This window comes from Myripristis murdjan, chromosome 6 (assembly GCF_902150065.1).
Source record: "Myripristis murdjan chromosome 6, fMyrMur1.1, whole genome shotgun sequence".
Lineage (NCBI taxonomy): Eukaryota > Metazoa > Chordata > Actinopteri > Holocentriformes > Holocentridae > Myripristis > Myripristis murdjan.
The window spans coordinates 26,646,045-26,670,352 of NC_043985.1; the positions used below are offsets into that span (position 1 = coordinate 26,646,045).

A 24,308-nucleotide genomic window follows, 5' to 3' on the forward strand; every position below is an offset into this window, starting at 1 on the left:
TGAAGGGTAAAGGTAATGCTGCGGAGGCTCGTGGTCGTCAGGTTGAAACGCCATCAAGTCCCACCGAGCAGTGCTTAGGGATGGGGGGAAAAAATATACAGCAGAGTATTGCGATATTTTGTGTGGCAATACTGTATCGATACACAAACGCCAAGTATCGATTATTGTATTACTAAGAATCGATGCAACATTTATGACAAGTTTTTTTCTGCAATAAAAATGACTGAAGTGAGATGAACAGAAGGAAAACTAGACTACAATACATCCAATACTCAGCATATTGTACAATATTTAATATCATCGTTTTGTGACTTTAGTATCATGATCACATTGTATCGTGGGGCCTCTGCTGATTCCCACCCCTGCTAATACTGCCTTAACATTTTTTGTTTGTCATAAATGAAAAGTGATGAGGCTTTTGGAAAGTGCATGGAGAGGAGGGCGCACCTGATACACACAAAATAAAACAAAACATGGCTCACAGCGTCCACCTCCAAAACGAGGAGGTGATGGTTTCAGTCCTTGCTGCCGCCGGCGTGTGTCTGTCTAGAGCAGATCCATGAGGCGTGCCGAAGTGCTGATGAGCCGAGCACTGAGGCTGCTGAATCACTGTGGGAGAAGAGCCTCAGGTAAATGCCTAGAAGAGAAAACAGAAAATAAATATTTGTATTTTGTTAGTGTTTTGCAGTTGGTGACCTGCCCTTTGAACAATGACCTTGAACAGAAAAAAGTCGGTAAAGAAATCAGATGGATGGATGGATTGATGGATGGATGGATGGAGGGATTATTTCCCATATTTGTATCTGGCTGGAAGTTACCTGCAGGTACAGTTAATAACATACAATTATAGAGCAGGGATCCCAGTGAGCGTTTGCTCTAGCCGGGTATCAACAAACATCCCACAGCGCTACCCAGTGGCTCTTTGCGGTATTACACTGGAGTCGAGCCTTTCAGAGCCGCCTTGTCAATCATCATTCTAACTCCGCCTCCCCGAGCTCTGATTGGTGGCCGGCAGGGAGCTGGATTGTGGAGCAGCCAATCACGTGGTTCTGCCTCCTGTTAACAGGGCTCCTATTCTCAATGCCCTCTCACTTGCCTGTGTTCAATTGTTATTTATAGAAGCGCGAGGATCCAGAGTGGAGCGAGGAAGAGGAAGGGAGAGAGGGAGAAAAGTGAGGAGGAGGAGGAGAGGCTGAGACAGAAAGAAGAGAAGGAAAAGGGGAATAATAAGATTTGATGGCCTCCATAAGTCTTGCTCTAATGGTCTTTTTGGAGAGAGGAAGGGATAGAGAAAGAGATAGTGTGTGTGTGTGTGTGTGTGTGTGTGTGTGTGTGTGTGTGTGTGTGTGTGTGTGTGTGTGTGTGTGTGTGTGTGTGTGTGTGTGTGTGTGCGAGAGAGAGAGGACCAGTCATTTTTACAGGGCAAAGTACATATTGATCCTCTCATTCCCAAACTGCAGCTGTTTGATTGATGCTTTTCTTATGGAGCACAAGTGAATGAAATGGAAAAGGAAAAACTGAAAGAAGCAAAGCAAAGGGCTGTTAAGGCAATACTGAATGGCCTTATAGGGGTGGAAATAGGGGGTTAGGTCAAGGCAGAGGCACATGATGAATTCCGGGATGAAATATATTCCTGTGCCAAAATATAATTAAAAAATAAATAAATAAAATAGAAATAATAATAATAATAATAATAAAAAAGCTTAAGGGCAGGGGCAGGGTTCTTGTATGTTTTTTTTCTCTTAATGTCTTATAGGAGAAACTATTTCTATAGGGACACACAGGAAAATTTTCTTGCCTTTATGTTAATTTCTTGCTCTGATGTTAACTACTGCTGTTGTGCCATTTGAATTCCCCTTTCAGAGGGCCAATAAAGGTAAATCCAGTCAATCTAGCCATCTACCCTGTCTCTAAATCTGTTTTGTTACTGTTATTTTTAGACACAGACCTGACATCTTGTGTAAAAATTAAACAGTTCTACTGATTATAACGTGGCATACACACAGTTAGACCATCATGTCCATGTTTTTATCACCATTTAGCACCTTGGATTAACAAAACTCATCTTGACTAAGTGGATAATGTTTAGCAAGGACATCAGTTAAATAAAGGTTCAGGTGTATAATATCAATAATCAGTAAATATAGAGACAACCTACACAGTGGGTTGCACACATAAAGCAATGGGTGGTTACAAGATATTATTCTGATCATTCTGGGAAATGTGATTAATTATTAAGTACCTTGACTGTCCTGCAGCTTAGAGGAGACAATGCTCCTTAATGCTCCCCTGCTAAGACTTTTTAAATAGCCGATGGCCTCCAAACACAGTTTTGGCTGGAGGGGATAATTTGGCTTCTCCATTTTAATGATGAGAACTACAGGATCATGTTTAGAGCCCAGCAAAGCCCATGCCAAACCCAGATGACAACAGGACAGATGGATTCCGTCTTAAAGGGAAATGAGACTGAAATTCAAAATCAAAGTCTTCATCCCAGCACCGAGGGATAATTAGTGATCATTCAGAGAAAAATGAAGCGCTTGTCCCGTCCCATGATCGGCAGCTTCATGGTGTATACACAATGACCCATAATGATACATCAGAGAAAGTGGAAAAGATGACAGTAAAGTAAATCGGAGCATTTGTTGTGGAATAAAGGCGCATTTTCTGCAAGAGGACTAGTTGTTCTGTTATAACAAAGGAACTTGTTGGGATGTAAAATGTCAGATTAGCATTTGAGTCCACAAAGTCAGCCAGTCTCTCATCCGCTGGCACCAGAGAGGCTCCTGGCAGTGAGTTACATCATGACAGTGAGTTGATTTGTTGGCTATTTGGATTTGAATGCCCTGTTAAAAAAAAAAAAAAAAAAAGAAAAAGAAAGAAAGAAAAGAAAAGAAAAGAAAAAAGAAAAAGAAAAAATTAATTCTCAAACCGAATGATTCACCTTTTACTAACTTGCTAACTACATATCCCACTGCATCCATGTTTCACACAGCCCTGCGTGGGTTAGGGTTAGGGTTACTGTCTGTCTCATGTGCGCTTTACGCACATGAGACAGACAGTAGTGGGTCGGGTCTGTGTTTACTTCCGGACTCCGTTCCAGACTTCGCTCAGAAAGCAGCGGCTCCGGTGGAGGTTCAGCCTGTGAGCTAACACTGTAGCCATACAAGGATTCATGACAGAGGGTACTGTGGTCTGTCAGGCGGCATCCACTGAGTCAACTCATCCGGCGCTACAGCGGCGCGAAGGGCATCCGGCAAGCCGGCTGAGAGTCACTGCACATCGGACACCGGGACAGCACGCCGACCCGGCCGGGGGACGCGGACACCGAGCCGAGCCGAGCCCACTGCCCTGCTCTCATCCACTCATTCGAGCTCAAAGTCACTCAATGCTGCGCTCTTGCCTCCAGCTAACAAACTGATCCGACTGTGATACTGCTCGTCCATGGTCCAGGCTACCCGAGGATCAAAACAAGGACAATCGCTCTCAAGTTTCAGCGACATTTGATTTGACCGCCGGTTCCAGCAAGCGGGAGAGAGCCGAGCCGGGCAGCGACAGGGATTTGGGGGCCAGGCAGGGACGCGAGGGTGGTGGCTGGATAAATAGGGGTCGCTTCCAGCTCCTGGTGGATTTATCCCCCTGCCAGCTAACGTTAGCCAAGCTAAGTTAGCTACACACACACCATCATGGAATGGTTAATGGGGTGAGTACTGCTAACTTGGCTAGCGAGCTAGCTGGCTTACGACAACTCTCCTATGACAGACAGGTCAACCGCGCAGTCTTTCTCATACTTGTAGCAAAAATACAGCTCTGTCTGTCACACCACTACTACCACTGCTGTCACCAACAGACAAGCACGCTGTGTTTTTCAAAAAACTGTTGAATTTCCACCTTGCCACATTGAATTAAGTGAGGTTAGATGACTAGCCTGCTGCCTAGCTTAGCTTAGCTCTTCTAGGCTAGCTGGGTAGCATAGCTGGCAGCGGTTCTCATTTTGCAACTGTATACCAACCTAATATTATCCAGACGGTATTTTTGGGCATCTCCACGGCCTGTAGCTACCTAGCCAGCGACGACAGTGCCCAGATTAGTTTGTGGGAATGGTCCCTTTAGGAGCCTGTTCGCTTTGCTTGGAGCTTATTTATAGGGACGATTTACGCAGCAAGTTGGCTAACGGCTAGCTACCTGCCAGCCGTGCTAATGCTGCTGTGCCCAGTTTATTTCCCCTGCAAGGTGCGCCTTCGCTGCTCAGCTTCTACATGAACAAAGTCAAGATAACTCGGGTAGTTTATTCATTAAACCCAGAGCACCGGGTTCTGTTAAAAGAGCTCATTGCTGTAGGATGTACAGTAGCTTTCTTTCTTACTCACTTGGCGATATAATTTAAGGCAGGGACCCCAGTCTGGTGAGGGTGACCGGGATAAACAAAAACCTTTCGCCAATGTTGGATAATTGCAAAAGCATTGGTAGGATTTTAGCTGAGAAACACCACGTAATTCCTCTCTGTTTGATGTGTTGAAAAAGCTGTTGTGATGTTGGCATAATGTAGGAGGTGACACCTCCCAGGAGTCCATGATGTTGTTGTTACTTTATTTTTGGTTTGGAAGCTGGTTGTAAGTACTAGTGGAGGAGGTACTTAGTTATCTGTCACATAATGACAGGTCTAACCTTATCTATCACAATGTGACAGGTCTAAGACCATGTGCTTTACATACTTTTATATCGAGCAGAGTGTTATATTCATGCTATTCCAACCCTACCAGATCTGCCCTCATTCAACTTAGATAGTCGTTCATAGTTTTACTTAGACATTTACAATGCAAAGTTGCATGGATTTGATTACTTTATATTTTTCTGTACTTAAAGGAGTGAGTGCATTTCAGGAAATGAACTTGAACTTGCTTCGCATGTTCATGCACAGTGATGCTTAACGCAGTGAAACAGAGCATGCCCAGACATCTTCCTTGAACAGTCCAGGTAATCGACACATCTGTCTTCTGCAGTATCACAAAAGCATTTTTAGTCACAGACAGCAAGGTGTGTCACTGTCAGGCCATTCTCTTTTCTGGCTGGTTATCTGATTGGTTGGCTGGCTGCAGCGCTCTGTTGTGAGCCAAGCAGGGCAGGGCATAGGAAGGGTGGAGGCCTGTTGTCAGGGGTGGTTCTGCACACACTGTGACATTTTGGCATGGAGATAACAGTGCAGCCCCTTGATACCCCGGCCAGAATACCATGCAGCTGCCAGCAGTCTGGACTAATTGTATTTTTAACTATATAAATAATATATATTTCTCTGCCATTTATTGCCATATCTTGGTTATGGCTTCATCTTGCGTTGACAGATCTCACCTTCTACCACTTCCTGAATTTGTGAATTTGATTTATAGGTGTTTTCTGCCCCCTTAGTCACTCTGAGTATATTTTTTTTCTTTCCCCAACAGTTGGTGCTGTCAGACTTGAACTGGTTTGCTCAGTGATATGCAAGGAATTCATGTGTAAGGGCAACATTCAGTTATGTCTTGCTGTCAGAGGAGAAGGGGGAAAAAGGAAAGAAGCACATACAAGCTGCAAGAGACCTTATTGTGTGTAGAATCTGTTTTGTGCAATATTTTCCACATACACTCACAGCAAATTGTCAACTGGCGTCCAGCCATGTGTAGAGAGCCAGCAGAGAAAGAGCAGAGTTAAACACAAGGAACCGTCCACCTGCTAATCGCCAGCCAAGCAGTCTGACTGTATCAATGGGTGTTACTAAATGTCGTCGGTATTAAGACGAGTCTCCCTCTTAGAGAAGCTGTTGAAGGTTATTTTAGTTTGCTATCGTTAAAGCTAGTCATTATGCTATCCCGCGTATGCTCTCGGAGAGAAGTGAGTCATGGTTATTTATGAACTAAAAGTGTTTTATTCATTACAAGTGGAGTAGGGTGCCTATGAAGGCTGTGTCATCACTGTCAGGTGTGCCTGTTCAGCTGACATGCCACCTGACTAACACAGGCACTTGTGCACGGTGAGAGTTTCTGTTTCCCTGCTTGTGTGTTTGTGTATTATGTGTATGCTGTGTGTGTATTGTTTATATGCTGCATGTGTATTTGCTCTGAATGCATGCAAAGCGAGCAGGCATGCGTCCAGCGTGCGTCACTGAAAGAGTGGAGTCCATGAATGAGTTAACCAAGCGTGTAATCACTCTGAATACAGACCCAGGGTGAAGGACGACACAGGCAGGCCTGATGGAGGGTGAGATGGTGGTATGGAGGGAAGGAAGTTGGAGAAAGAAAAGGACTGGAGAAAAACATGATTACAGAGAGAGCAAGGATGATGGAGGCAAGAGAGTGGTGGTGAAAGAAACCGTCTTAGGAGAAATGGGGGAACATGAGGAGAGGAAGGGAGGATTGTGATGAATGAATGAATGCAGCAGTGGAATGGATGGAAGGGAAAAGAGACTGATGAGGGAAGGGCGTGATGATCTAAAGGGATGGAGGTAGAGGAGCTGCCGTGTGTCTGACTGATGGGGGAGAAAAGAAAGGAGGGAGAAGGGGGAAATGCCGTTGATGAAAAAGTTGATTAGAGAGAAAAATGGAAGAGAATGTGGCAGGACAGCGATTGGCTGATGGGGAGGATGAAGCTCCCCAGGGAGTCCAATAGATGGCTAGAGCAAATGACAAAACCCATGATGGCCCACTAATGGTGGATGGATTGAGGGAGGGAGATGTGGAGAGGGTCATATGGGAGCTTATGGTGGGTGACAAATGCAGCAGAGCAGAATTGGTCCTCTGGTTGAGCAGCAGACAAAAGGCCAGAGTTACTTGGCTGGGTGTGGCAGGGAAGCCTCTCCACTGCATTTGTGTGCGCGCGTACCAGCCAGTGAATTACCTGTGTATTAACATAAGCCAATTTGCACTTGCAAGGGCCACTGCGGGCTATCAGTGTGCGATGTTTTTATTTTTTCACGGCAGAGTAGAATGCATCCTTTTCAGAGCGGGATGACCTCATCTGTCCGGATCCAGAGTCAGACAGGACGTTACATCACGGGGGAGAATCGCGCGACGCCTAAATGTGTCTTTTCCTGCTGGGGGAAATGGGCACAGGCTTGACAGATGTTTAATCCTCTTGCTTTTGAGTGATGGATTGGTAATGCTGAAAGGAGAGCGAGAGAATGAAAACTACAACAGCTAAGTGGAGCAAGCTTTAGACTGCCTGACCTCAGTAAGAGTCAGAATTAATGTGTGCTTAGCTTGCACAGCACTACCTGTGACTGAGTGGTGTACAGACAGTAAGTGTGTCATTATTGTAAAACATAGGGCTGGGCAGCACGGACAGAATTGCACACCACACTATCTTTGACCGCATAGCTTAATATCAGTAGTTGTGATGGTATTGTGGGTATGACTATTGATGCTTTCATAAGAAATTTACTCATGAGAGACTTTTACAGTCATTAGTAATGTGGACATGATGACCAAGCAGGTAGAGGCAAATAATAGAACAGCTAGAGCAGGCTAAGTAGTTCAGAAAATTGCCTCCCTTTACTGTAATTCAGACGTTAAAATAAGGAAAGGAAACGCTTGTGCCTTATCATGATATTATGATACCCAAATGCCAGGTGATATTTGTTACCACTATCACAGTATCAATATAATGTCAATGTATTACCTAAACCTCATGCAACATTGGCAGACAACAAATAATAGCGTTAATGTATAATTTATTTGACAGCTTGCTGTGTCCTGTGTAATTATGAGGGAAGCAAATTTTGTGGAGACTTAAGCTCAGTTCAGTTCTTTATTGTAGTCACCAAACACGGCAATTTAATTGCAGCAGAAGAAGCAATGACACAAAACATAGAGATATCACAAGACATCAGAAACCAAAACATCTTTACAAAGAGACAAAGGAGCAAAAAAAAAAAAAAGTGTACCATTTCTTTAATACTCCAGGTCTCCAATATTAATGTTAATTAGTCAAAGAGCAGTTGGAATAAAGACATTTATTCTATAAGGCAGATGCTCATTCAGTTCTCTTCTCAACAGTTTTTGGTGATTGTCTGGATTGCAATCACATAGCACATAGGCAAATTATGAGAAGCATTAATGGGAATGTTCTTGATAATGAACATTTCACCACTCCTGCCTAAGTGCTCTTGAACCAGGCACTGCTACGTGCTCCAGTTTAGCTGCTCAGAGGCCAGCAGTACAAGACTGGTTGTACCGGCCAATCTTCAAGTGTGTGTATACGTTTAGCTGTTCCTTCCCCCTCCTCCGACCTCTCAGGTTGTTAAAGCGAGTAAGGCAGTGTTCTCAGTCAACCTGTCTGCTTGATTTGTTGAAAAAAAGATGAGGGTTAGATAATGTCAGACGACCGGTCCGCTTGAGATGGAAGAGGGGAATTCAGGAGAGCGACTTCTAGGTTAGACTTCCCCTACATTTGGGAAATGTCTGTCTGTTTATTATGCTTGAAGTCACACCACTGTCGCTCACATCCAGAAATGAAGTGTGAATTCGTATGTGCATTTTGGTGTATCACAGTGCTCCGTTTCCGTGTGTGATTGGTCTCCTTTGTGGTTATGTGTGTGTGTTGGGTTTAGGAGGGGGAGGGTGTCTCTTTCTCTGCTTCTTTCTGCATGTATGTTTGTGTTTTTGAGTAATATACCATATCCTGTTGACTCATGCCGTGCATACATAGATGTTCCAAGTGTGGATTTTGCACTCGGTGACCCTGTCCTCATTCAACCTGAGTGCCTTATTTCCATCTCCCCACATGGGCAAACATACATCCGCACAAATCACACACACAGTGTACACACAGTGTCAGCCCAGGTGGCTGTTTCCGCTGCTCGCGCTGTGGATGCTGTGCTGATAATAGGCTGTGACAGATGAGCAGACATCATCTCAGAGTGTTCACCTGCTCAAGAATGGAAACTAGCTCTGTGTTGCCTGGCCTAGTATACGCCACAGTTTGGTTTTACTTTTGTATTTCTAGTTTAACAATCTTTCCTACGCAGCTCCCTCTTTGGTTATTAAGATTGATCTGAGGGCTCGGTAGCTGACAGTGTATCAGAGAGCCTCAGTGGCAGTTTGTGAAAGATCCTTTAAGTTTTCCCACTACTGTTGCACTGAAGTGAGCGTCTCTTGGCTTACCCTCCCCTATCAGAGCCTGTTGGAAACCTACTCTATTAAGAATCAATTTATTGTGTGTTGCGATAAAATTATTTTACAGCTACACTCCCAAGGCGGGCCAGGCCAAGATTTGTAAGAGCATATACAAGCTGGCCAAACTTTGAAAGGAAGGAACATGGTGTAGTTATCCAAATGACCCTGTGTTGTGAATAGCCGTTTGCCAAGTATTACTACACAATCTGCACTCCACAGCACCCAAGATCCTCAGACAAACTGCAAACAAAAATTACTCATATGCCCATTTGTGTCTCCAAGTTCCTTGCAAACGTGACTTCAATTAGCGTACCTTGTTACACAAATTAACATTTTGTTAATGTATCTGGTCATTCAGTCAGGAAGGCACCTGTGTTTCGACACTTTCGGACTTGAGCTGGTTAGTAAAGTAGAATTTAACTGGCAGTAAGAGTGCATTCACGTCTCAATTCAGTCCACAAACTCTATTTTCGTTTTTGCACTGAATCAGGATGTGATCACATGCAGGTAGATCTGCTGAATGGGTAAGCTAAACTTATTAGCATGTTACGAGCCAAAAATAGTTACATGTTTCCCAGAAGCTATACAGAACAATTTCAGTGCTTGTACCATCTATTCCTGTCTCACAGCTGACTGCAATCCAGGCAGCTTCCTCTTTATGTTGAAGTTTGTGTTCTGTGAGTGTTATAGTTATAGCCAGAAACTGCCAGAATAAAAGACCCCCAATGAGATGTGTCTCTGTCGGCTATATTGTGTATTTGTGCTTCAGACTTCAACAGTAGTGAACTCTGACCTTCTCATATGCATGAGGCCAGTGCAAATGATCCTAGTTCCTTATGACATCGATTTAACTCGTTGTTTGCAGGGTTTTTCAGCTGATGTGTGCAGGGAACACGATGAGTTACTGTATAGGTTTAGTGCTAAACTGACCACACCAAATGTCTGCAGAGACCCCTGCCAATCTGTCTTCAGTGGAACTGGGGTTTCACCAAAACAGATCTCCACAGTAGTGGTCTGTGTGCATCAGCCCTGATTTTCCACTTGCTGGCGTTTTTTGGAGTTTGCCGACAAAAGCCCCATATCAGAGGCAAATCGGCATTCACTCGGCACTCATAAATTGGCACTTGAGTGTCATGTGTGAACTGTTCAAAGATGGGAGCCGAGAGGCTTGCCGATGCATCGCCAATGCATCCCAGATATCTAGCAGGCTAAATAACTGGATCTGGCGGCGACCAGCTACAGCCAATGAGCCAATGAGAGCGCAAGACACGGGGCTCCTCTGCTTGCATCCATAGCAGCTCCCTGAACCCATCCATTTCTCCCTCTCATACACACAATAATACAGTTTGTATCAGAATACATTGGCATACACACAAGCTTTTCAGAATTTGTGAACTTGTAACCAAACCGCAGAGTAAGTAGGAAGCTACCTGCGTTTTCATTGCAAACATATTTATTTACCTAGTCCACTTCCAGTCCATTCTCTCACGCACTCACTTCCCATGTCACTCCTTGCATGTGTTTTTGTCACAAAACGTAGTTTGGAGACCAAACAGACTCATCGGGGATTCCTCCTGGTGAAAGATCTTGTGACGCGTGACCCCCTGTTGCTGCCTTGTCATGCAGGATGCAAACCACAACGGCTTTATGATTCCCAATTACAAGATAGTAAGTTGTGTAGTGTGATGAACAGTGCAGCGATCTGGCGGCTTTGACAGTCATTTAATGAGAACTTTAGCATTAGTGTAGGCGGGCCTGGCCTGGGGCTCAGTGTCAGGCTTCAGGTTATTCAGCCATGAAGTGCTGCTGTGCTGAGGGACTCAGTGGCTGGCAAGAGGACAGGTTTGTTTGTTTGTTTACTTCAGAAAAGGGCATCTTAGTCACTTTGAAACATCCAACTTGCTCCCACTCTGGGTCTCTGTTCGTCTCTCTTTCGGGCTTTTGCTCAGTCACCCCCACCCCTCTCCCTCCGGACGCTGATGTGTGGAGACGTTTGCGTGCTTGGCTGCTGTCGGAGCTGGACTGCTCAGCTGCAGAGAGGAAGGCAGGGTTGAACAGGCTGCGGGCAGCCTCAGCCCTCTCAGGGAAATGTTTAACAACAGAAGCCAGCAGGGTGTTAGTAGCGTTCAGAACTGAGCGTGATTGTAGGTAGGAGGAAAGCCTACATGCTGCTGGGTAGTGTTGCATCATTGTACATGCCGCTATCATGCTGTTTTCGTGCACTGCCCTCTTGTTTTTGGATGGGGGGGCAGAGGAAGGAAAACAGTGGAAATGAAGGCCAAGAAGGATAGCAGGGCCGGAGGGGCAGAGTCCAAATAAACATGTCCTCACCTCCCCTCGCCCTGTCACAATTCCCCTTCTCCTACCTGTTTGTGGTGGCCTTAACAACACTGTGTCCATATATGAAGCCATGAGAGTGAGGGACTGAGCATGAACTTCTCACAGCAGGCAGAAGCTTCACTCCAGGGGAATCCTGACAGACTGGCAGAGGTGGCTGCTGCGTACAGGCGAACAGTACAGCACAGCCCTCCAGCATCACAGCAGACTCACTAACGAACTACAGCATGCAACTACACACAGTGACAAATTAAAGTAGAGGAACTGTGGATGTAATGTTTCACATTTCTGTGCATTATTAATGTTTACACATTAAATGTTTTCTGCTGTTCGCTCTAGCATTTATTTTTCCTGTGTGTGCACTTGTGCTTGGTCAATTACATCCCCCTACCGCTACTTTTTTACTGGCACTAGTACTACTACTTCTACTGCTGTTACTAATACTATTATCACTGCTACTACTACTGCTGGTACTACCACAACTGCTACTCCTAGAAATGCTGCTTCTGCTACTTCTACTTTTACCACTACTACTGAGAATACTACTACTGCGACATCAGTATATTCTTTTAAATTGCTTTTGAAAGCTTATTTTTATTGTAAGGCTTTCTTACAATTGTTTTGTTATTTTAATTTTCAGTCTTAACTTCTGTGCTATATTGCACTTTATTATTTTATGACATTGCACTTGAGTCTTGCAGTGCTCTATTTTAAGATTAGATTACACTTTACCTTTGTTTTATTTAAGGTTTTTAATCATGCATTGTTTTTTGTTTTTTTGTTTTTTACATTTTATTTGTCCCCATGCCTTCCTGTTTCTCACTTGTGTTAAGTGCTATACAAATAGAGTTTATTTTTATTATTATTACTGCTACTACTCTTGCTGATACTACTGCACTTACTACAAGTACTACTACTGCTGCTACTGCTACTAATGCAGCTATTATGACTACTACTATTACAGGACTACTAGTACTGCTAGCACTACTCCTAGGACTACTCCTACCTCTACCTTCTTGTAGCTTTCCTGTTTGTTTTTTTAAGCTGCTCTCTATTTCTGTCTTCCGTGTGTGTGTGGTCTTGAAAGTAGTGATTACTCTCCCTCTTCCTCAGTAGCTTAACAAAGCAGAAAGTGTGCAGCGGGGCCATCACTACACCTCAGAAGCTCAGCTGTCATAGTTCAGAGGTGGCGGCGACTTCAGGTTTCATAGAAAGGTGACACCCGGCGCCTGCAGCTGATCTGGTAACAGCCACGACTCACTAATCTCAACGACCTCAGCACAGCAGCGGCAGTAAGAAGTTTCTGGAATCGACGCAGAATTATGTCACATTCTAACGTGTGTAATCTAAGGCTAGATGGCTAACCTGCAGCATCGCTTTGTGGTGTTGCAGAGCTGCGTGGAGCCAGCTGGCGTCTGAAGAGAAGCTCTGGGTGAAAGTGTGAGCTATAAGTGAGCCTCCTTCAGGCTCGCTTGGCTTTGAGACGGTGCACTGTATCACTGAGTGTAGTTTTTAGTACCTCAGCGCCTAACACTGAGGGAGATATAAAGGCTCTATTGAATGCCTCTCGAGGAGGTAAATAGCCTGGGTACAAGAACAGACACACACACACACACACACACTCCTGAGTAAACAGTGCTGTTCACCCTGGGTTGTCTCTTGAGATGCCTCTCTGCTTCCCTGTCTCCCCTTGTTTCTCTGCGAGGCAGGGACAGGGAGAGGCCCAGAAATGAATGTGATACCAGAATGACTCCGCAGTTTGCCTTCCACTGAATATGCATAAGCAGGATGTCGGAGGGTGAAAATGCACGCAGGCCTGTATTTACTGTTTTTTATTGGAGCACCTGAGATGGAGACTTCCTTGCAACTGTATGCGGTGTGTGTTACATTCTTTGCCTGAGTAATTTAGTTAAGGTACAGTGCAACCCAACACTATGATCGATGAAGCAAGACCGTACCTCCGCCACCCGTCTTGACACCTAGAGCTGGCTGTGCTTTTGAGGCCGCTCCGCCCACTCAAACCTGACCTGACCTGTGGGATTTTTTGGCTGCGTTTATAATATAACAACTGTGAAATTTCCCCACACTGTGCTCAGCCACCTAGTGAAACCGTTACATGCACACATGAAGTTCATATGAAGTTCACCTCTTCGAAACATATGATTGGAGGATGTTTTGGTTGTCAGGATCAATAATGTTGCCACTTATTTTTAAAGATGTTCTTCTCTTTTGGGCCACACTTTTATGTTGAGCTTCTGGCTTGGCCTCGGGCTTCTGTATTCTGTGTGTGTGTGTGTGTGTGTGTGTGTGTGTGTGTGTGTTTTGCCTCTGTTTTACTTGGCAGGAGAGTGGAACCATGCTGTGACTGTGTTTACTCTTTCGTAACGCTCTGGACAGCCCTGCCCAGGGCCCAGAACTGGCACTGCTGAGAGAGTGAGAGAGAGAGAGAGAGAGAAGGGAAAGAAAAGACTGACAGAGGGTGGGAACAGTCATATGATTAATCAGCTGGTCCCCCCCTCCCATTCTTGCATGTCATGTTTGTCAAAGGGGGGCATTTTTCTTGAGGTTTTTTTTTTTTTTTTTTTTACTTTTTGGAGCAGAGGGCCGGTGTTGCCACACAGACCCCAGGCTTCACCGGCTCCTGCGTAGCAACACAAGCAGCCACAGGCCTGGGAGCAGCTACTGCGCTGTCAAGGAGTATCATGTTCATAGGCTGCTGCCGGCCAGAGCTGTCTTAAGATCAGCTAAAATAGGTTGAAACCCCCAGAGCGGGGTCCCTTTTGCCACCTTCTCCCACAGGACCCCTCATGAACAGATAGCTGAACATTTTCAGTGCTAGTTGCAGCATTTTATATTCACTTCTCGCTCTAAAATGACACTGTTTAAAATCATTTAATCTTTCTTTGTCGAGTAAAAGCATGTTTCATTTATCAGCTGCATTTTTTTAAAATAAATATTTATCCTTTAGTGTATGTAGGGCTGCAATTAATGATTATTTTCATCGTTGATTATTTTTTAATTCACTCATTTAGTCTATACAGTGTTAAAAGTCACGACACATGTCTAATGCAAGTTACCAGAGCCCAAATAAGGTCTGAAAATTGCTTACTTAGTCTGATCAACAGCCAAAAAACCCAGACGTTTCATTTTCGCATGATTTGAAATGGAGAAGTCAAGCAAATCTTAGCATTAGTGAAGTCCTGACCAGCACTAAATGTGTACACTCCTTTCATTTTTGTTGATACAATAAATCAGTTCAACCTGTAGCCATTTCTATATGTACATAGTGTGTATGTATATGTCCATATGTATACACACACACTCTGTTTCCATCTGGGTTGTCTCTGTCCACATGTTTGTCCCTCTAGGCTTGCTGTAGATGTAAATGCTCATGACTGTGACTGACTCTGACTTTTGAGTTGGGTGGCACTGAGGAGGGGAAGAGGGAATGACGGAAAATAAGAGATAAATGAGTGAATAATTAAATCAGTGAATGAAGACGAAGAGCCAAAGAGATGTGGTAAAGGAAAGGGGAGAGATGAGGACTTGGTGTAGAGCAAATTCAAAACACCAGAGTGTGAGAGGAGAGAGAAAGAAAGAGAGAGACAGGGACAGGGGAGGAGAGGGCAGCTGATAAGCAGCAGAGCAGTAGGAGAATATATAAAGTGCAGCGACAGAGGGGTAAAGAACGAGGCAAGGAGGGAAACGATAGTAGCACAGAGGCGATGGGCGAGATATGGAGATAAATGGGGAGCGGCGGCGAGGGTCAGAGAGCTAGATTAGAAACAGCAGAGGTCTGCAATAGAGGACAGAGAGGGAGATTTAACAGCAGGGGCCCAGCCTGCCTGTGACAGAGAGAGAAATGGAGTTTGGAGCTGCAGCTACAGGACAGAGGGAGAGAGAAAGCTGCCAGAAGGACAGAGAAAGGGGCTAAAATCCAGTCAGAAAAGCAAAAAAAAAAAAAAAAAAAAAACTCCAAATATTTCACCCTTCTCTTTGAATCCAGCATGTGTCATCGTCAGCTTTCCAAGACCAAACCCCAGATTTGAATTTTGGCCCAGTAGAACAGCTGGGAAGATGATAAATTTTCTTGGAGGAGGCGGCAGCTAATTTTGGATGATTTTTGCATATTTTTTCTAATTGAGAAGTAGTCTGTAATTTGGGACAGGAGGGTGGTGGTGGTGGTGGTGATTGGGATGGGGGGTGGGGGTTTCGGGGGGGGGTCGTTCCCCTTTGGGCTAGGCTTTGGTTGAGTGGTGAGAGGCTAAATCTGTGCAGAGCTGCTGGTGGGCTGCTAGCCTCGGTGCAGCTAGCTAGGTTTGTCCTTGGCGGCTGAGGCTAGGCCGCCAGGCTGGTCTGAGCTGTAATTGGATTAGAGAGCGGTGCGTTGCATCAGGCAAGGCGAGCTGGGTGCACACACACACACACACACACACACACACAGACACTTTAAAGGCACACGATGCTGTAGGCAGGCAAGCTCAGCTCAGTGCTCAAGGCAGTCAGAACCAAGCAGGCCTTTCCTCACTTTGCTCTCCTTCCTCCCGTTCTCTCAAACTTTCTGCTTTTCTCTCCTCTGCATCCTTTTTTCTTTTCTTTATCCGCTCTTAATCAACACCCCCACATACCCCCAAGGCTGTGTATGAGCTATATTAATGTGTGGGACTATGCATGATTGTGTATGTGTAAGTGAAGGCGAGCATATTCATGTGTGTGTGTGTGTGTATCAGTGCCATCCTGTCCCATGCATGCCCTCTCTAAATGGGATTACAGGACTTGTGTCCGGCGCCCTGCTGAGAATGAGCGGCAGAACGAGAGTAAGGAGAAGGAAGGAGAAAAGAGTCAAAAATAGAGAATTGTGGTTTAAGCCAACAGAGGACGGAGCAGGGCATGATAAATGTGACGGACGAAGAGAAAGAAAATGAGTTTGGCTCAGAGCGAGCGGTTCTTGACCTTCTCAGCTGTGAACTTCCCGATTAAAAAGCTTCAGACAGGAAGCTGAAAGTGATGTCATGGGCGTGGTGTGCATCCTGGCGGCCTGGGTTGATCCTCTGCACCTTTTTACTGTTCACATACCTACCTCTGAATGCTGTCCTTCACTACACCAGCTGGGATAGAGGTCATTCTGATTTTTACTGATTTCCCTAACTCAATTAGATGTTAACTGGGTACAGTATGCCTCTCATTCTCTCTTTCTTGCTCTATGTCCCATTCACATAATTTATGTGTTGTTAAGGTGTCCCGTTCCCCTGCATGGATTGCAAACTATTCCTGTCCTGAAAACCAAATGATCGTGTTTGTCCACCAGCTGTCAGTGATGTACTTTTTTCTGTTTGTTCATTGTATATATTTACATTTTACAGTGTAGGCTTTCAGCTGATGATTGCTAAATTTCACTGTAATTTAATTCACTAGTATACAAAAAATCTATGAGTGATTATTTTAACATTATGTTTTAATCTCACTACTTTGAATCTGTTTGTAATTCTTCAAGTATAATATCTAAGCAATTGAATACTTAAAAACAAGCCAAATTATCTTCTCATATCATTTTTTTTTTCACCAAAATCACTTGAAACTAGGGTCCACGGTTTAATGAAGGTTAACTTGGAGGTTCAGAGCATGAAAAAGTTTGCAAACCTGCTGTCTAATAAGCTTTAAGTCCCAGATCAGCATTATAAGCAACAGAGAGTAAGGAGGGCAAGGGTCAGAGCCATAGTGCCGCAGAATGACCATGCACAACGCGAGTGCCAGGAACAGAAATAAAGGCTCTTTATCTTTAAGCCTGACCTACTAAGGAAGAAACAGTGTGCTAAAAGTTTTCAGGTGTCAGGTGTTATGGTGCAAGCTCGCAGGGTGTGGCAGCGCAAGGTGTGTTTTGAGGATTGTTGGGCAGGTTCAAACAAGAGCCGAGCATTTTGAGAACAGCTGGCACAGAAGCAAATCACATGAAAACAACATTCGAGACAGAAATAAGAGGAAAGAGGAATTCCCCTTTTTGTAGCCCTGTGTGTGTGTGTGTTTGTGTGTGTATGTGTGTTTTTTTTACACATATGCGTGTATCACCACAGACATGTGAATGCGGTCGCCGGTCGGGGTGAGATGCTAAGGGAGTGGAGTGGCATCAGTAAGATTAGAGAGAGACGGTGATAAAAAGAAGGAGGGCAGGCTTAATAGCTGACAGGCCAGCACCAGCAGCCATATGTTTCATATGTCTCCTCTGACAACCCTGCCGTATGGCTGTGACCGTCCATATGGCCTGTACATCTCCTCAGCTTTCTGCCAGCCTGTCAGCAGAGGGAGGGAGGGATGGATGCATGGATAAATGGATGGATGGATGGATTGATGGATGGATTGGAGGGAGGGAGGGAAGTGGACAGCACGTGTACAGAGACGAAGAGGATGCGAGGGTGTAGCTGTGCTGTGGGATGATCTTAAAAAAGATGTAGAGAAGAAGATGATGCTTAGGGTCATCAGATTGCTGCTCCGAGCCTGGAGTCAGTGTAAAGAGTTGCTGACTAGAGCTGGTAAGAAGCAGGGGGGAAAAGCTTAAGCCTCGACAGCACACACACACAGCATGTGACCCCTATAAGGCCTCTGATATCCCCCTGAGGAAGTGTGTGTGTGTGTGTATAAACACTGATAAGTCTGACTGACGGAGGGCTTACTGAGGGCCACGCTGGGGAACAACTTGTCAACTTGGTGTTGTACTCTTCATACACACACACTCTCTCTCTCTCTCTTAAGGTCTTGCATACTCACACTGTCTGGCATGATGTCATAACATCAGCCTTTTCAGACATGATCTGTTCACCACTCGGCGCTCACAGACCTGGACCTGCTAAGCGTGACCTTTTTTAAAAGCCTTTTTAATCACTGGTTCTTTCTGAGCTGGGTGGCTTTCCGTGATAAAAGCTAACGCCATGCCAGCAGCCTGGTAGCGTCGGGACCAGGGTTAAAAGACGGCTGAAGACTGGCTGCTAGCGTAGGGCATTATGAACTGTGTGGCCATGCAGCTGCTGGAGCTTTTACTGAGTGTGAACCTTGAAGCAAGGTGAAGGCAGACACTTTGATCCTGTCTCTTTTAATATGGAGTTGTCTATACATAACATCCTGACATATGTACTATCATTTGCTTATCATTTTGAAGGACACTGTCAAATTGTATACAACATGGACTCATGTAACTTGTCCTGAAGAAAATCTGTGCCACAGAGGAATAATGTTTTTCACTCACTGAGGCTCATGTGCTGTCCACAGCCCCAAGAAACCAAAAGATTACAACTTTTTGCTTTGCGACAGCCCTTGTAGTTGCCATGGTAACTGCAAACAGTCATTTCAGACACGTAGTCGGGCCATAGAGATGATTTTAAAAAATGGACACACTAGATGTTTACCTGTATCAAGTCTGGGTTGTCAAGCAGTGTCTTGCCAGAGCTTGTCTCGGCTGCAGGGTTGGTGTCGTTGAGCTGTTGCCCTCAACTTGTGCGATCTGCCATAAATATCAAAGTTGTGCAGCAACACAAAATATGAAAGTATGATTGGCTGATAGAGTGTTATATGTTAATGTGCAGCCATCTTTAGCATTTCAGTTTCCTGTTTGCGAACTGATCAAACGCACAGTCTCCTTTCTATAAACGTGTCTGTGGTTAAGCGAAGGAGTTCTTCACCAGAGGTGTCATCATGATAACCAAAAATTCAGTACCGCTTCAGTAACATTGCAGATATTTGAATTCAGTGTTAATTTTCAAGAACATTCAATGCTTTCACCGAATGTGTTTCCAAGCTGGATTTCATTCAGTGTGTGGATTGAGAAAAAAGGAGGATTCGGAATGACAGAACTGCAGGTTGACACTTGACTGCAGCAGTGTGAGTCATGAGGTTGAAAACACTCAGCAAGGTCAAAACCGTCCATCCTGCTTTGAACCGAAACCCAGTCCACCTAAACCTAAACTTGGTGGACATATCACCAATTAATCAGAAATCTTTGTAGTGCTGAAGTTTTGATTGGTATTGGTATTGAAGTCTGGCACTGTGACATTATTCACCTTTGTCTGTGATGCCAAGAAGCTCCTTCACCTCCGTCTGTTACCACTTAATTGTGTTTCAGTTAAATATATAACATATTACAAGTTGTCACTGACATTATAAGTTAGACAGCTGTGGTCACAAATTGCATATAGTCTAGGGGCCAGGAATTACCGTGCAAAAGACAAAACGATGGTTAGCAACTTAAACTTGGCACTCGATAATGTTCTGTGAGCTTTCACCTCTCTAGTGCAGGGACGCAAATGCTATACAGGTAATATTTTTATGGTTGCAGACAAATGGATTTTAAAGGTCACACATTTGCTTTTCAGAAATAACAGGATGTATTATTGTCAAATACAGGAAAAGTTATGACAGCTTCAGTGGAAAGAAACTTGAGTGGTGTTATCTTGCCCCCTTTTTTCCAGTTTTATCTTTTGTCTATCCAGGCTAGCTCTCTGCTGGCTTGTTGAGTCACAACAGAGTTTTTCTCTCCAGCTGATGAGTGCTTGGAACCTGATCGCAAGTGTCCTGGGAGTCATACATCAGGGGCGTGTGCAGAGCCGAGTGGGCTGCCACAGATTAGAGGTGAGAGGAGCGTGGGGCTGATTTATTACCGGCTGTTAGCTGGTTAAATGAGGCTAAGTGAGCTGGCCAGCTCAGGGAGGTGAGATGGAAGAGATTAGCCTATATAAAGAGCAATGGAGGGAGAAGATCTGTGTAGCGCGTGGTGTCTAAAGCCAGGGCCTCCTGACCTCCTGTCTTTGGCATCCTGCTTTAGCACCCTGTTGCTTTTCATCCTCTGCCCTCTCCCGTGCTGCCCTTCTCTTAGTCCTCATATCCTCTCCTTGAATGTCTCATAGCACCTTCATAGAGCAGTCAAGGGTTTGGCTCACTTTTTTAAAACAGGCTCTTTAAGAATAAGCTTAAAGCAACAGGTCAGAGCTTGTGAGTTGCTGTGTTACTGGTTTTGTGCACTGTGTTCTCGCCCTGTGCTTGGCACGTTCACATTCCCATTACTAATATGAACTAGAAATGTACCAATATGTTTTTTTAAATTTTTTTGTTCATTGTATGCACCAATATCCTCCCACTCAATTCCCAGTAGGAATTGCAGTCTTCAAGAAACAGAGCCTGGGCACTGTTGGGTTTGAGCTGTTTGGAAAAGGGTGGCAGCAACAGACGGCTACAATAAATATGTAGCAGGTGATTGGATCAACCATCTGTCTATCAATAGCCTGTCGAGTCGTCCAGTCAGACAAACAAACCGCAGATGAAGTATCAGAGCACCGAAGCTACTCAGACAGCAGAAACTGTTATGGTGAAAGTGAGTAAGCGTATTGTGTGAAGGAGAAGTTTATTTATGTTTTCAGAGCAATATAAAAGAGGTAATCGAAAAGGGATTTTGACCTGTTTAACTTCTCAACACTAATTTTAACAAATAGGTTATAATTCATGAATATTATATTGCATTTTATGCAGTAAGCAGGTTTTTCATGGAGAGAGAATGTTTTTGTACCATTGAAATGTGCAATAACAAGTACATTTTCTAAAAAGGAAACAAAGTTATTGTTCATTTTATGAGACCCGGCCTACCTGTTTTTTTCCGTTTTGCACTGTATATTTACTGTTGTTGTTTTATAAACACAAGTATTTCTCATCCAATTACCTGATTAATTGATCAGTTGATAGCTGCAGCCCTAATCTCCAATGTAAGCAGCACCACATGCAGTGTCCAGTTCTCAGACTTTTTTGAGCTACCTCCTTTTTTATTTTTTATTTATTTTTTAATTTTTTTTCACCCAAACTGATGCCCAATTTTCACATTTTACAGTGGGTGTTTGCTGACTTGGCTTGGGCTCAGAGTCAACAAACCCTCTCTACATGGGAAGATAATGTCAGAACAAAAGCAAAAAAGGGGAAACTTGACATGTGAGGTCTCAATGAGAGAGATACCGGTTATAAATGACTAAATTCCAGTACACAGTTCCTCTGGCCACACCTACATCAGTAGCCAGGATTTGACCCGAGAGACAGATAGAAATAGAAAAAAAATCATGTACAGCTCTGGGTGAAACTATATGCGTACAAACTCTACTGTGCTGGATATCCGCTTTGTCAGCTGCTGCTGTCCTCAAGCCTAGGATGGTGTGCTTTTTTCTATGTTTTTTAGCGTGTGTGTTTGAGAGAGAGAGACAGAGACATTCCCCACATCCGTTTCCTCTCATAGAGGAACAGTAGGTCAGGGGTTTTGGTTCGCTCTAGTGAGCTCATGTGTAGCTCAGAGCCAGAGAGAGGGGAGAATTACAGTGCACGCAGATGGGACATTTCTCCTAATCAGTAGGGATTTAATGCTGCCTCGATTAGGTGGCAGCCACTCATCCTAAATTAGTCACTTTGTGTTTCATTTTTAGAAAAAGTGGTCCTATTACATCGTTCTCTTAGAAACAGGACCCTGCATATGAGTGTTGTTGTAATGCAGGGTCCTTCTTTACTCAGTGCTGCCTGCAGGGGTGCTAAATACTGCCCTCGCTCCAAAATCATGTACAGTGGCCAAATCGACAAAATACATATCTTTACCTGTTTATTTACTTTTTTCCGAGAACATAAACCAAGGATGCTCATATGCACTGATCAAAAACATCACTTAACACTAAGGTGCGCAGGTTTAATCCATTAAAATCAAAGATGACTACTTTGGTGCACATTTTAGTGGCAGCACTGCGCTCAGTGCCACTTATGGCCAATGCACATCTTAGATTGAAGTCATGTTTTTGATATTTTATAATCAGTGCATATCTGAGACTTTGGGACATTTTTTGGGGGGAACAAGTCACCCCACATGCAGAGGTATGTATTTGTTCATTGTGCATGGTATTGTAGCAAGGGTGGTATAAAGTAGCCCTGCAGGCAGCAGTGAGCAAGGCAGGACCCCGTGTACAACATGCATATGCAGAGTCCCGATTTGGGGCTAGTGCTTTATTATTTTTAAAGTCAGGTTTGGTGCAGTCTCATGCCGCTTGTCTGCAGGAAGCTCATGTTTTCCCAAAATATAAGGTCTTTGGTCACATTCTTGTTTTCTCTGCCTCACTCTCTCTATTCACTCCCTGGTCATGCTTGTTGCAGTTATCTGTGCTCTGACTGCCTTTGTGCCACTGTGTGTGTGTGTGTGTGTGTGTGTGTGTGTGCTTGTTTGCATGCTTGGGCTGGGTGTGTGTCTTTGTGTTACACCTGTATGCATGCCTCTGTTGTCATAAGCCCTCGTGCTTGTCTGTGCGAGTGTGTTCTTTGTGTGTTTTTCTCCCTCCCTCCCTCTGCCCCACCCTGTACTGTAATGTGCTCTGCTCTCCTTTTCCTCTTTATTGTTCTGCCTCTCTGCCAGGCCGGGGAGTCTGGAGCAGGAGCTGGCAGGAAGTCTCCATCACTCGCCGGCCGGCTGGCTAGCTTTCTTCATCGAGAGAAGACAAACACAGAGATGCACACAAACACAGGAAGTGCATTGCTCCCCTCACGTAGGCGTCTGTCACCCCGCTCGGTTTATCAGAAACCAGCAGCGCGAGCTCTGTCTCTAACCGCGTCTCTCTCCGTCTCTCTGTCTCTTCCATCTCGCTCCGTTGTGGCGTCTGTTCACTTGTCACTCACACGATATCTGTGAAAGACAGCTTTAACCACTATGCTGATTTCATGTCATAGTTATCCTTGCCAAAATATTTGCGATTCACAATATTATCCCTATAATCAAAATTTAAAAAAAAAAAAAAAAAAAACTCTTAAAATGGCACTAAAACATACTGGAATCACTTCACCTTACATTTTGTTAAGCAACAAATATTTTTATTGGATATATAAATCAGGAAATCAATTTAGAACTGTACACTCGCAAGCTGCCTCTGCTCAGAATGGGCCTCTGGGTTTTTAAAGCAGGGAGTGCTGGAGGTTTGAGACAACGTTATCCTACTTATCCTACTTATTGTAATTTTCTTTTTTTTTCCTTTCAACATTGTAGAATTAATTTACAATATAAGATAAACAATCACCACATTCCATTTAATTTTTCATTTCACTTTTTATATGCTAATTTAGCACAGAAACACTTAAATTAAGATTAAACAGTAATTACCAGTTAGTTAAATAATACAGAAGAGTATATATTGCAAATTTAACTTATTTCTTTTTTTCTTCATTCTATTGCCCTGTCTATGAGTGTATAAATGTGCACTTATGGATACTCACACACACTCTCACACACTCCCACACACACACACACACAGCCAGGGTCATATAGACTAATTAGATATTTATAGTTGTTTGGAAACAGACCTTTGCCATGCGGTCACCCATCATGTTCTCTGGCATATTTTATAGTTGTTAATTAGACAGTGCGGTACAGTGGCTTCCAGGGAAATGGATGTCTCTCGCTATCCTGCTCTAATAACTGCTGGCCTCATACACACAAGTACACACCCACCCGCACACACACACTACTAGGGTTGACTTACACCCCCATTAAAAAGGTTTAGATTATTTCTGTTGCGGCGTGGTGCAGAAATTCCATTTTTATCTATGGCCTTCCACCAGGCTGTAAATTACAGCAGAATCAGAAGCAGATTTTTCTTTTGCGTTTAAAGGGAAATTCTACCACTTACACTGTCACATATCATCGATTTGTGATGTTCAGCATATTTCAGGAGTTGTTTTGTGATACAGTGTTGCTGTTCCCTTTTTTTGTGCCCACTTTTCCCTCAACCTTCTTCATTTGCTTCTACAAAGTTAGTCATTTCCTACTTTTCCCTGAAT

General features: G+C 44.1%; 1 protein-coding gene across 1 annotated transcript in view; it reads left to right on the top strand.

Moving 5' to 3' along the window:
* Positions 1 to 3,066: 3,066 nt before the first annotated feature.
* Positions 3,067 to 24,308, top strand: part of mob2a (MOB kinase activator 2a) — a 73,992-nt gene continuing 52,750 nt past the window's right edge. The window contains exon 1 of the mRNA XM_030054179.1: positions 3,067 to 3,703. Coding sequence (XP_029910039.1) covers positions 3,687 to 3,703 — 17 coding nt within the window. The 5' untranslated portion in view covers positions 3,067 to 3,686. The remainder of the gene's footprint in view (positions 3,704 to 24,308) is intronic.